This window comes from Podarcis muralis, chromosome 8 (assembly GCF_964188315.1).
Source record: "Podarcis muralis chromosome 8, rPodMur119.hap1.1, whole genome shotgun sequence".
Lineage (NCBI taxonomy): Eukaryota > Metazoa > Chordata > Lepidosauria > Squamata > Lacertidae > Podarcis > Podarcis muralis.
This window is the reverse complement of record NC_135662.1, coordinates 20,448,375-20,462,016: the sequence shown is the minus strand read 5'-3', so window position 1 is coordinate 20,462,016 and position 13,642 is coordinate 20,448,375. Positions and strand designations below refer to the sequence as shown.

General features: G+C 41.7%; 1 protein-coding gene across 2 annotated transcripts in view; it reads right to left on the bottom strand.

Moving 5' to 3' along the window:
- Window positions 1–13,642, bottom strand: part of RSPO2 (R-spondin 2) — a 106,380-nt gene that overhangs the window by 20,672 nt on the left and 72,066 nt on the right. For both annotated transcript variants that reach the window (XM_028736292.2, XM_077932769.1), the window contains exon 5: window positions 11,083–11,271. In XM_028736292.2, the coding sequence (XP_028592125.2) occupies window positions 11,083–11,271 (189 nt within the window). The remainder of the gene's footprint in view (window positions 1–11,082; window positions 11,272–13,642) is intronic.

Here is a 13,642-nt window from a genome sequence, read left to right as displayed (position 1 = left end):
GTCACATTATCATTATTTATTAAATTTGTATTATCCCCCCCCCCATACCTGCATGTCTCATGACTTCTCTTTCCATGATGGGACTCAACACTGGGTTTCCTGGCGCAAGATCCAGATCCACTTAGTTTCAGCAAGGTTGGTGCTCCTTGTCGGAACAGTTGGAGGCAGATACCCTCTGCTGATGCCACTATTCATGTTACAGCTTTGTTCCACGCGCCCAGAGCTAGACCAGAGCCATTGTGTTTAGACAATACTAACATTTATCTCAAGGTTTCCCAGACTTGGGTCTCCAGCTGCTGGCTGTGCTTTTTAAATAGCTGAATAAGCATATGCTGCTGAATATCTGTTTTTTGCTTTTATGGTGCTGAGCTTCACTGAATTGGTTTGATATCATTGTGTGTGATCTTAGATTCAGAGGAAGAGTTCAAAAAAATTTTTTTTAATGCAAAGACATATTTCTGCTCCAGGTGAGATTTAAGCAAAGTCATAGTGCTGACAAAACTAGCCTCAATTGTAGAATCATTGAACTATAAGGCACCCAAACAAACAGTGATCTAGCCCAACCATCTACAATCCAAGTCACACTTGTCAGAGTTCACTGGCAGGCATTATTAATTAATTAAATTTACTTTCTTCCCTTACTTTTGAAAAACAAAAGCATCACAATGGGCAAGTGTTCAGGAGAAAAGTGTCAATCAGCACTTCTCCCCTCCCCCGATATCCTGTACTGAACAATGTTACTAACGCTGTAAAAAGCAAATACTTTCCTAGTCTTTTGCTATATTCTCCCCCCCCCCCCTTTTTTTTCTTTTTAAAGTTGCCCATCATTTGGATGAACTGTGGTTGCTTTTTTTGTTTTGTTTTCAGGGATGATGTCAATCACAAATGTGGTCAGACAGCAATCCATCTGCATGGAAATATTAACTGCCGCGAATCTATTTGCCAAAATTCCTCCAACATGGGTGTCTGGAAGCCCATGCCCCTTGCTTGAACTTCTTCAAACAAAGTTCACAATAAATCTGACACCCCATAAAGCAACTGCTTCCATTAGCACCCTACGGTTGCTCTGGCCAAAACCCTGCAACTAGATACCTCCACACTTGTCTGCTGCCCAGCCGAGTCTGACTCCATATGAGGTGCTCAAAAATTCCATCTTATACACACATCGCTCAATAAGTCACACTAAGTTATCAAGAAAACAGCATATTGCTTCTTCCCCCAAGTTATTTTGCTTGGAATACAGCTGAGGCTTGAATTATCAGAAACAACAAAATTCAGGCACTTTTTTAAAAAAAAAAGTTTACAAGTGGGAAGAACTTTCTGAAATTCCAGTAAATCAGTGAAATGTAGGAGCTACATGTCGCTGTCATTTCAAACGACATCTAGCCAGTGTAAAAGAATAAACAAAACTTGCTAGGTCGCATGCCAGATACTCTACTAAAAAAACATACACACATCAGAAATTTGCACAAATCCAGAACCCAAAAGAGTTAAATAGCCTAATTTAAAATATGCACATTTTGCTCATTTGCATATACTCACTATTTTCAGTTGTTTTAAAATGTGAGGGATGGGTAATGATAAGAATAATAATACATTATTCCGCTTCTGTCAGTGATGAAGGAGGACAATAAGCCACACATTGAAAAGAAGCCACATTTGCTAACTCCTGAAAATAAGGTTTCATCAGGCATCACTCAATACCTTTAAAGCCTATAGGCTGCATTCATGAGAACTAGAATTTCATATTATTAAAACTAAAAAATAAATAAATGAGAACGTATTTGCAGGACAACGAATTCAGTGGTTTTTTGCACACAGACTGCTATGTAACTAAAGCTGTTATAAGGACCCACTTCATTATTCTCTGATTATCATTTATTTCCCTCTCTAGCATGAAATATGCCTACCCTGGCAGTTGTGGGATGCTTGTGTGGCTGTGTATTTCACATGGACAATTCCGCCCTGTTATTTCCACATCAGGAGGAAGCCTCCAAGCTAAGAGTTCTAGACAGCCTAGCCAGTATGACAGCACCTCAGAGGTCTGAACGTCTGAAGGATGTAACAAACGGGCCGCCATCTGATAAACTAGTGAAATAGTGTTTAAAGGTAAACACGACTCTTGGCAGCTTTTGCTTGAAGAAATGAATTTCTCCAGAACGGATGTAATTCCTAAGCGCAAGTTACAGATGGAGACGCAATTCCTGCTCCAAGCAAGGAACAGCAGTGCACACTGTGCTCCTTTTGAAGAGCTTACCAATAGTGCGAGGTGAAAAGATGAAGCTAATTTGACAACTCAAGCAATGTCACACGCAATAAAAAAGTATCTATTGATGGGCTCATTTCTTTGCGTGCGCGCGCACACACTCACACACATACCGGATCAAGTACAACCGTGTTAAGAATAAATACTTCAATATGGATTAGTATCTGGCTGCCATTCAGAATTTTTAAATGTTCGTCAACTGCATAATTGCCCAGAGACGGCTCTAACTCGTGCTCTGGTGATTTGCAAGGATTTTTCTTTAAGAATCATTAAAAACAGATAGTTCCAGAAGCAACCCACAGATCACACGATACTCTGAGGGGCTTCTAAAAGACAACACACAAGAGAATCTGTCTAGTCAAGGGAATCTGTGCAGTCCAACCTAAAGAAACTTGTCCAATATCTTGTGTATATTGTGGGAAGGTTGGGGTGGGTGGGATATGAACCATGTGAGAATCAAGCAGAACGAGGGCAGGTTGTGCACCCGTTGTCCAACCCCAAAGTTAGGCTTAAGCAAGTTACATGTTAGCAGCTGCTTGCTTCGTATATATCACATATTCTCAATAAAACCCTGTGCTTTGTGAGGGTTTGACTTCATTTTACCCAGGGACCTCTACATTGCCCTGCGTTAAAAATGGATCTTCAAACAGGACTTCTCAGAAGCAAGTGGGTTAGGAATACCAGCCATTCAAAGAAAGACTGTGTCTTCTGAATAAGTGTGACCTTTTTTTAAGTCAACTGTCCCAGTCAACAGTTCTTTCAGCCAACCAACCAGGAGGCGGAGAAAGGCTACAAGTGCTTGCTTGAAGAGGTTGTGTATCTTATTAAGATGCTAAAGAGCTTTTCTTCTTCTGCATGATGTGCCATGAAATTGATTAATTAACGTGGATCCATGATTGAGAATTCATTCATGCAGCAGTCATTACCTGATCTCTGCTTACATAGACTTAGGATAGATTATCCAATTAATGGGGGATTGCAAGCGAGGAGAGATGGGGCAGGGATTGTTGCGCCGTAAAATCTTAGTCCCTCCCATCCTCTTACAGAAGATACGATCTAACTATTAGCTATGCTTGGTTTTTCCTTATAAGAACATGTTTACTTTCGCATAGTTGTCAAGCAGAAAAGAAAAGCCTGAGAGAAGCCCTATAGGAAAACTCTATATAAAGTGGTACCTTGGGTTACATATGCTTCAGGTTACAGATTCCGCTAAACCAGAAATAGTACTTCAGGTTAAGAACTTTGCTTCAGGATGAGAACAGAAATCGTGCTCTGGCGGCGCGGTGGCAGCAGGAGGCCCCATTAGCTAAAGTGGTGCTTCAGGTTAAGAACAATTTCAGGTTAAGAACCGACCTCCAGAACGAATTAAATACTTAACGCGAGGTACTACTGTACCATGCTTTAAATTTACCTTAGAATGCCATTGCACATAACATTATATGCTAGCTTTCCCACTGACTAATTTGATAATTTCCTCTAGATTTTCCAAATAAAGTAGACAGCATCCTTTGCATTCAGTAGAGCAGGGCTAGGGAACCTTTGGCCCTGAAAATATTGCTGGACTACAAATCCCATCAGCACCAGGCAGCATGGCCAATGGCCAGGGATAACTGTGGAGTTGCAGCCCAACAAACAACATCTGGAGAAAAACTAGGTTGGGGAAAGCTGCTATATGGGGAAAGAGATGAGCATCTATTAGTAACAGAACCCCTCCTTGTTCAAGCGGTTAAACATGATGTGTGGCTCTTCAGTTAGGAGGGACAGAACCAGCTCTTGTTAGCATATGGGCTGATTAAGGTGGGCAATTCTGTCCACTAGTCATCTGAGACCAGCTCTGTATTTGTCCTGTGATTATGCCCATATAATTATGGAACCGGCTAGTCCTTTTTTTGGCACAAACACACTTTCTTCGAGCCCTTCTCAAAAAGTCTTACCTTAAGCCTGGCAGAGACTATTTACAGAGTCTGAGGGCAGGTCAAAATACAGGTTTTTATGAAGAGTGTGCATGTCTTCGTTTCTGAAACTGGGCACACATTTACTCGGGGCCATAGGAGTTGAATGTGCTCATGGAATTAGTGGGATTCTGCGGTCATGCAAGGACAACAAATTCTGTACTCTGATTGTCAAACTGCTGTGAACTCAGTAGCTAACCTCGTTCAATGCTGATGAGACTTTAGGTGGGGATTAGGATGGGCAAAGGAAGATTTGTATGAGTTGGGCTGAGGGCTGAAATTCCCTGCCCATTTTTGAGGGACCCAAGGGACGGTCTTTCAAAACTTCTGATACCACAACCAACAATGGAGGTTTATCATACCTTCAGCTCTCTGAAAGTACTCATCAGCTGTCGCCAGCTAACATGAAACAGGATCCCCAATGTGAATGTCATAAATAAGTTTTGATTGGATTAGAGGACAACGCAACTAGATAAGATCAAAATAGCTGTGAAATTAGCACACACGCAGTCTATTGTCTGCTGCCCCTTTCTGTGATACTCAAACGTGCCCAGCCTTGAGGGTTGCTGATTATAAAAGCAAAATGGGAGGTGGGTACATTGTCTTTACAACAATGGGAGATTAGAAAGCAGCAAATGCAGCTCAAACCAAGATTGAGAAATTAGGAAAACTGGATTGCTGAACTAATTGAAAAGAAAGAAAACGTGTGAGAGATTGCAACATTAGCTCTTCCCAGGCATTTGTAATGCAACTTAAAGTAAACACAAGAGAGGAGTGAGCCAGCTTGGTCACATTGCTTTCGCAAAGAGACAGGTATCCTCACAGAGGTTCCCTGCAGAGTTTACAACCCTGGAAAAAAAATCTGGATTCTAAAACTTTCCAGTGCTTTCCCCTTCATTATTGCACCTGCGCTGCTTCAGCCAAAAACGAATGTGCTTTTCACCTGAGAGGGTGGAGAAGGGTGAATTACATCCTTATTGAGGACCTCTGTGTATTCTGCTTAATGTGGGCAGAGAACTAACATACTTAAACCAATTCGCACATACAGCTCTTCAGTTCAAAAGGAATCCTGCTTTGAGGAAGGCAGCAGAACAATAGCCATTGCTTTGTTGTTACACAACCTCTACTGACCTGTGTGTAACATCTGGCCTGATCCTACCCAGCCATCTTGTTTCGGCTGCAATGGCAACCAATACGTTTCAAGGTTCATGTCAAGTTTCTGGTGTTTAATAATAATTCCCTTCAGTCCCTGGCTCCCATATATCTCAGGTCTCTTCATCCATTTGTCTCCAATGTGTTCTGAGACATATAGAGCGAAGAGCACCCCACAACATCTCTGTCCCTGCTGGCTGCACCTCAGACTTCTTTGCTCTGAGCAAAAGGTTTGGAGGGGAAACCATTGCATGTTCAGCTGAACATGTTCAGAATACACCACACTATGTGGAGCACTGTGTAGACTGTTTTCCTAGATGCCCAAACCGGGCCTGCATCTTTTTACAATTCCTGGATGTCAGCATCAAGTTTTCCTCTCAGAACCTGCTCCAAGCTCCACTTCCATTAGAGTTGCCATATGTCCAGAACTTGCCGGACATACCTGGAATACTGCAGTCAGAAGCCGTGTCCAGGCAGAAATTGGCTAAACGTCCGGGAAAATCTGGATATACGGCAACCCATGTCGGCAGTGTCATTTTTGGCAATTTCCCTTACAAACAGCTCAAAAACTTTTGTGTCTGGATTTTCACTTTTTGAAATACAGTGATACCTTGGGTTACATACACTTCAGGTTACATACGCTTCAGGTTACAGACTCCGCCAACCCAGAAATAGTACCTCGGGTTAAGAACTTTGCTTCAGGATGAGAACAGAAATCGTGCTCCGGCGGCACGGCAGCAGCAGGAGGCCCCATTAGCTAAAGTGGTACTTCAGGTTAAGAACAGTTTCAGGTTAAGAACAGACCTCCGGAACGAATTAAGTACTTAACCCAAGGTACCACTGTATGGCAACCCTAACTTCCATGCAAAAGGAATGACGTGACAAAGGACTTTCACATCAATTGTCCCGAGGTTGAAGAATAAATTCCCTTCTCAAAATCATCCCTTTTATTGGTCTTCTGCAGGTGATTCAAGACACATCTTTTCTGAGTGGTCTTTTCTTAAGCTGGTTCATTTTATTTGTTCTTGACTAGTTCTTTGGATTGTTGAGTTTGTTTTGCTTTGTTGACCTATCTTTATAACTCTCAAGGCTGAGCACCAAGACAGATAAAACAAACAGACTTCAGTAATAAATATATGAAGGTGAGAGGCCCAGTCCACCCTGTGCACACACCCCAATACTTGGGACCTTCCCAATACTTAGAACACAAAAAGCTTTGAAGACAGAAGAATTACATAAACTGGGCACTGTGAGGAATGGAGTTACCCCAAAACAGATGGCTGTTCTTAAGATATCTCACCAGCATGTTCAAGTTGATTCTTTCACCTGAAAAATGGAAGCCTCCACTCCAGGTCACACAGAACCATCTGTTGGCAAAGCAACCAGAGTTTTGAGCTAGCCTTAAACCTAAAAAAGCCGAGATTTCTCGTAACAGCAAGAGCAAAGATATTAACAAGCCCAGGCTATTAATCCTGTTAAAGTGTTTTCTTCCCAAGGAAAATCCGATTCTGGATGATATCCAAAACCCATCAGTTTGGAACGACTTGGAGTAGTTGAAAAAGCATTTAGGTAATACCCACTTTTCTTTTCTTTTTTAAATCAACAACATTTAATAGTTCCCCTAAGCTATTTGATGACTGAGAAAGTGATAACATTTTAAAATGTAACCTGTTCTTCCTGCAGTAGTATTTTAATTTTATGCATTAGGTTCGTATTTGCTTTACTCTGTTATTTTATTTTATTTTTGGCATAAGACCCCAAAGATGGAAAGGAAAAGACACATTAATGATCCACCGTATCAAAAGACCTGCTCAGAGGACTAGAACTTTTCTCATTTCTCTATATTTATGCAATCCCATCTGCTTCAACTGCAGTCCCATTATAACAATTGTGAGGAATAGCTCCAGGCTAAAAGCTGGCTGCACATTTCCTTCAAGCTGAGCTGCAGTGATGTCACAGAACGTCTACGAACATTCCAACTACTGAGAGGTAAAGGCCAGCCGCATGCAAGAAAAGTAAAACAATATAAAATGCCAACATTCATACAAATGAAGGCACTGTAAGAGGAGCACGAAGCTGGAGTGCTGCATGATGTCGGAATCAGGAGGTTAAATGCTATGCTAGATATGTCAGGTACTCGAAAAGTTTCGTAAGCAAGATACCCTTCCAACTGACTGCCATGTATCATCCTTATCTCTTCAGCTTGAGAGGCTACTATACTCAAGAACTGTCACATGCTGGTTTCTGGCTCAGACCATTAATCTCCCCTGGTGTGATATACAAACAAGACTAGATGTCCTCATCCTGAGTGGATAATGAATACCCAGTGTTTCATTCGTTATTGATGCTAGCATTAAACAGTAGCAGTGAAAGATCAGGAGCACCGTTTGCCTCACTTCGTAAAAACTGAAATCGAGAAGAAAAAGAACAGGACATCCTGCCACTTGTCTGCCTCCAAAGTCCCCCAAAACTTTGCTTCTCATTCTGAAGTTGCACTTAAAACAAATTAATCTGATGAGTTTCGTTTCTTAGCTGGCAGTTCTGCTGTGTCTTCTGTTTATGAAATTAGTGGAAGTTTTTCTTTCATTCCAAAGTTCCAGGGCATTAACTTTGGTTTTACTGCTGCTACGACCGTCATGCTGCAACTGTGGTGGATATTTAGAAGAGCGCTCCAAAATTTGAGGCAATTCATGGTGTCCTCCCCACCTTCCAGAGAGCTCCAAGTCACTGTCCCAAATAGCATTCATTTCTCCTTGTAAACTCATCACTGGCCTCCCCTGTCTTCAGGCTCAGGAAAACTTGCTCTGAATATTTATCCCATCTGCCCTTCTGTTTCCATCCTTTGGGAGTCATGAATATATTTGGCATAATTGCCATTAGAATAATATGGTCTTATAACACAGGGATGGACACTCATTCCGTTTCTAGGCCATTTCAGTTTTTGCATGGGTTCATTCACTTCAGCATTTGTACTTATTTAAATACATATTTTGTCTCATTGCATCCACTTCTTTATTTATTATACCCTAAGATACATGTTTTCTTATGCATTTTATTTATTTAGAAGCATTGCTAAACTACTTAATATTTGACAAATCTTTAAGAAATACACAAATACTACTACTACAACAACATACTATAATAAAGAGAGAACATGCAACATAAAAGTACAGTAAAAGAGTGCATAATATAAAAACAAGACTTCAAGGATGACAGAATCCAATCTTGGAGGCTCAGAGAAAGTCTGGGCAAAAAAGATATGTCTCTACAAGATGTTCAATGCAATTCATGCATGATGCTTTACATGGCACAGGGAAGGATATTTTACAGTGCAGGAGCAATGGCGGAAAATTTGGGGGGTCACTGCTCTGTAGCGTGCAGTGCCATGAGTCAAATTTCCCAAGAATCTGATCTCATTCATCTTCCATGTCTATACAATTAACCTGGTCTTAAGTTGTTCAGGGGTTTATATGGTGGTAAAAAGACCTTTAACAAAGCCCTGTAGCTGATCGGGCTTTTGTACTCTTTCAGAGCTGAAAATTGAAGCGCAACATTCAGAAAGTGTGAAATCCAAAGGATTCCTGAATTAGTCCAGGAGCTGCAAACTATTTGTTGTTGAAAGTTTATTTGAGTTACCTTCAGCAAAGAATAGAAAAGTGGCTCACAAGTTTTAAAAATATTATTATTATTCGCTTACAGATGCAGACCAAACAAAATTAATTCTTGCAAGGCCAAACAGCTAATCCAGAGCCAAGAGAAGAGGCAGAAGGTTTGCATTGTAATCTTTACTGTGGACTTCTCAAAATGAGCCATCAGGAAATCTAATAATCGACAACTGCATTCTAGTGCGATCTTTTAAGATGCTGCGCTCAACATGACCACAGGAAAAAACCAATGATAACACGAAGTTCTTTTGCCCTTGCAGCTGTCTTTCTTCTTCATAAAAGAGAAAGAGGTACTCTAAGGGGTCGTTCTTATAAAGCCACATGGGTATATGGATACACAGTAAGCATGGATGCAAAAGCATAAAACTGTCACTGAAAATCCTGGAAAAAAAACCTGTCACTGAAATCCTTCTATGGCCATCGTTGCACATTAAGGCAGAACACAAAAATAGTAAAATGAAATGTCAACAAAGCAAACAGAAATAGAAAGCATATGGCAAAGGCACACACACTTGACCCTGCCGCACCAAAAATGTCCTCGCTTCCTGATCTCAGTTTTATCCATCACAATCTACTACTGTCTTTGGTTACATAATGTAAGATTTATCCCACGTGTTGATGAGAGTATACAGACTAAGAACATTAGGAAGGGGTCATTTTAAATAGATTTTTATGCAAAATAGAGCTATCCAAGTCACAGAATATGACTTCCCTCACTACTTCCTACATTTCCTCCCTACTTAACAAGACTGACCAGACACGGTCCCATATCAGGAGGCTAAAGTGAGCACGCCAACAGACAAACTGTAATTAATTTCATTTTTCCCACATAAGAGAACAACAAAAAAAGGCACAATCTATCCCTAATCACATTTGAACCAGGCAGTATTATGACGGTAGAAACACATTGTCCCTACTGCACCTGTACATTAATAAGCTTGATCTAACTTCTTAGGCCACAATCCAGTGCCCTGTCCTGGCTCCCACCCCAAAACACACAAGCAAAGACTCTCACTTGTAAGAAATAAAAACATCTTTATCCAGGCAAGAAGTGGTATAGGCTCAGCAACAGACACAGGGCCCAGGAACCACATCTCAGTTCAAGTTGGAAGTTCAGAACCAGTGGAAGCAATGAAGATGTCCCAACAAATTTCCCCACCCTGTCTGCCAAGCTTTCAAAGTCCAGCTGTGGCACATTCACTCGCCTTGTTCACCATGTGGGAATGTTGGGATCGAAAAAGCATGCTCCACAGGGCTGCTCCCATCTGTGAAGGCAGCGCCTGGTTCTCAGCAACAAGCTTGCACCCTACTTTTCAGACTCCTGTTCAGTCACTGCCTTCTACCTCCTTGACTGCTCAAAGGGCTCCTGAGGCCCTTCACTTTGCAGGAAGAGCAGGGGTGTGCAGAGAACTGGCATCCCTGGTCCCCCTCCGGAAGTGGCTGAAGTTGTGGTGGGGATTCCTCCCTCCTCCAACCCAGGTTTCCCACCATTCAGGCCTCCTTGGGTCTCTACCTCCTCCTGTGTCACAGTCTACCAATCCCGACAGCATCATGGGGCTCATGATGACTGCAACCCACTGCTCTTCAGGTTTTTTGGACTCCAACTCCCATCAGTCCCAGCCAGCATGGCCACGTTGTTGCTCCAAACATCTGCAGGCCACCAGGGCCGGGGGAGGTTGCTTATTCACATACTTACCTGGTATTGAAGAAAATGGGAGTTTCTTTAGGAGAATTGATGTAGAGGTCAGCTGTCTTGAACTGCTCATGGTTTAAAAACTGACACTTACCTGATGTTGCTGCAAAACAACATTCTATACAGCATGCCTCAGGAACTCATAAACATGTTCTATATATATACACACAGAGAGAGAGTCACAGGCTGTGCTTCAGCACTTGTGTGCTAACAGAACGAGGTGGTGTGTAAGTTGGACGGTTCCTCCGGGTTTTTGAAAAACAAGAGACAGTGTTCTATCTATCTTAGTTAAACAAGCACGGCTTGAGTCAGGAAAAGAGCTCATAAAAACTTTTTGGCATCTGGCAAGCTTACCTCCCGGACAGTGCCTCAGGGCCATTTTACATCTTCTGGACTCTGCGATGGTTGGGCATGGTATTGTGTCTTTTGCTGGCTTTTTCACAATTTGCCTCGTCCGCGTTTCCAAGCCCCACTTAAATCCGCAGGTCTTGTTATTTCTGCTGCACGTCCCCCATTCACTCCAAGGGCCCACTTCACAGCCTTCTGAGGAAACCAACATACACAACACAGAGCGCTAGTTAACATCTTCTTGTCATCTGATGCACATAACATGGCTGCTCCAAAATGAGGAGCAGAGGGTGGGGGTGGCAGAGAGGATGAAGAAATTCAAAACTTCATAAGTGGCAGATTTTACTGTTCAGTGTCTGATGGCTTTATTAGAGGAAATTTCCACAGGCTGGCCTTATTTAATCCCACTAACTCGAAGAGCTGGTTCACAAACAAGCCCTGAAATGTGTTGTGGGGAGGCAATGCAATTTCTAGTCTACCATGAATTCTCCACACCTCCTTCTCTCCCGATCTTACAGTTATCTTCATTTTCCTTCCAGTTGCTTTTGAGAGGTGTTCCAACAATTTTAAATCAGATCTGGGGAACTGTTGCTGGGTTATAACCAGTGCTATTTTTCTAGAAAAAGAGGTGCTAGAACTCACCATGAACACTTCCCTCATTCTCTTAGAATGGCAAAGGTGCCCACCTGAAAGGTGCCAGAACTGAGTTCTGGAGAGCTTTGGCTGAAAAAAAGCCCTGGTTATAACTCCCATCATCCCTGATCATTGGCATTGCTAGTTGGGACTGACTGATGGTGGTTGGATTCTAACATCGTCTGGAGAGCCACAGGCTCACTGCCCCAATTTAAATAGTGGAAATCTCAGGTCTCTTCTCCGTTTGTTTTGTTTTTCTGGTTGAACAATAGGTTTAGATCAGAACACAGGAATGTAAGAAGACAGCCAGATGAATTATACCAAGGCAACATTCATATCAATCATACATTTAAAGCTGTATGATACTGTAAGCCGCCCAGAGTGGCTGGGGAAACCCAGTCAGACTGGGAGGGGGTATAAATAATAAAAAATATTATTATACTTTAAGTAGTCACGGCTTCCACCATTGCATTCTGGGAGATGTAGCTTGTTAAGGCTTATCAGAGTGGTAACAGGATCCCTATTTCCCTTCCAGAGCTATGGAAAGATGGGTTCCCTACCAACTCCAAACAAACTAGGCTGGGCACAGAAGTCTTTCACTTGTTCTTTTTTAGCGTTAGGTTTCAGTCTGGATTGCAGACACGAGTCACCAAGCCACATTGGGCGTTGTTTTAAAAAAAGCAAAATGAGAAAGACCATTTCACGGCAACCTATGCTCTCCCTTTTATTAAGATGCAAAGAAAAATCAAAGCGACTCAACACAGGAGTGCTTCAGAGTATCCTTACTTGGAGAAAAGCCATCAGGTTTCAGAAACAGAGATTTCCCTAGGACCCATTATTTCTAGATTTATTAACGGTAAGAAGATGAATTGCATTGCTCTAACGTTATTATAGCACATTAGCTGTTTCCATCTAACTTAGGTACCAAACACTCGCCAAGGTTTTTATGCAGTGAGGTAATGTGTGAACTTGTAAACCTATCTCAGTGTCCAGAAAGGTTTAGACCATAAGCATGATCATTATTCTAAATGTTCAAACAGAAACAAAAAGGCAAGTACGAGACAAGCACATAATCACTAATGTTTCATGGTTGAAAATGTGGACATTAATTTTATTATTCTAACCGATTATCACTGCCTTAAAATTCCCATCATTTGCTGCTGGTAGTGGCTGGGAGGGGGAATGAGCAAGAGAAAGAAGTGGAACTACATGCTGTAGAGGGGAAAGAGGAAAGGATACAATTTTTGAGAGCAGACAATATTTTTCTCTGCTTGTTTTTGCCAGTTTGCATTTCTTAGTGCAGAAAGTATTGATCTGATGTGTAGAGAATTCAAGAGGGTTCTGGAAGCTCCTGGAAGCTTCTCTGTGCGAGGGAAACAAGTAGAAGGTTCATGATGTTTGGGTTATTCCTTCAGAGAAGCTGAGTACAGCTGGTTTAAACTGATTCTCTTATCTCTTTCTGTCAAGGTCATGCCGACTATAAAAGTAAGGCCATAAGGAGCCTGGGTTTCACTTTCTCTTTCTATCTCTCTTCCTTCTGGTGTGGTGTTGTGTATATAGTGCTAAAGCTTAGAAGTTATTGTAAGTTTAAGTTAAGTCTGCTGCAATGGGATTTCTTATGGAAAGTGCCAATCCTGAATGTATTGGATTTGTGACCATTATGCTCATTTGCCTTCAGTAGCAGTAAAGTTCTGCTGGATGAAATACAATTGCCTTTGGTCTATTTTTTTGGGAATCCTGTAATGTGCTTAAGTTTTTACTCTGCTAACTATACATTGGAATCTACTCTGGATCAATATTGAGTAGAATTTCATGACAATTTTTATGTTCTGTTAACCAGAAATGGCTCACTGGGTGGCATGAATATATGTATATAAGAAGAGCTGGCTGGATGAGGCCAATGGGCCATCTAGTTCAGCTTCCTGTTCTTACA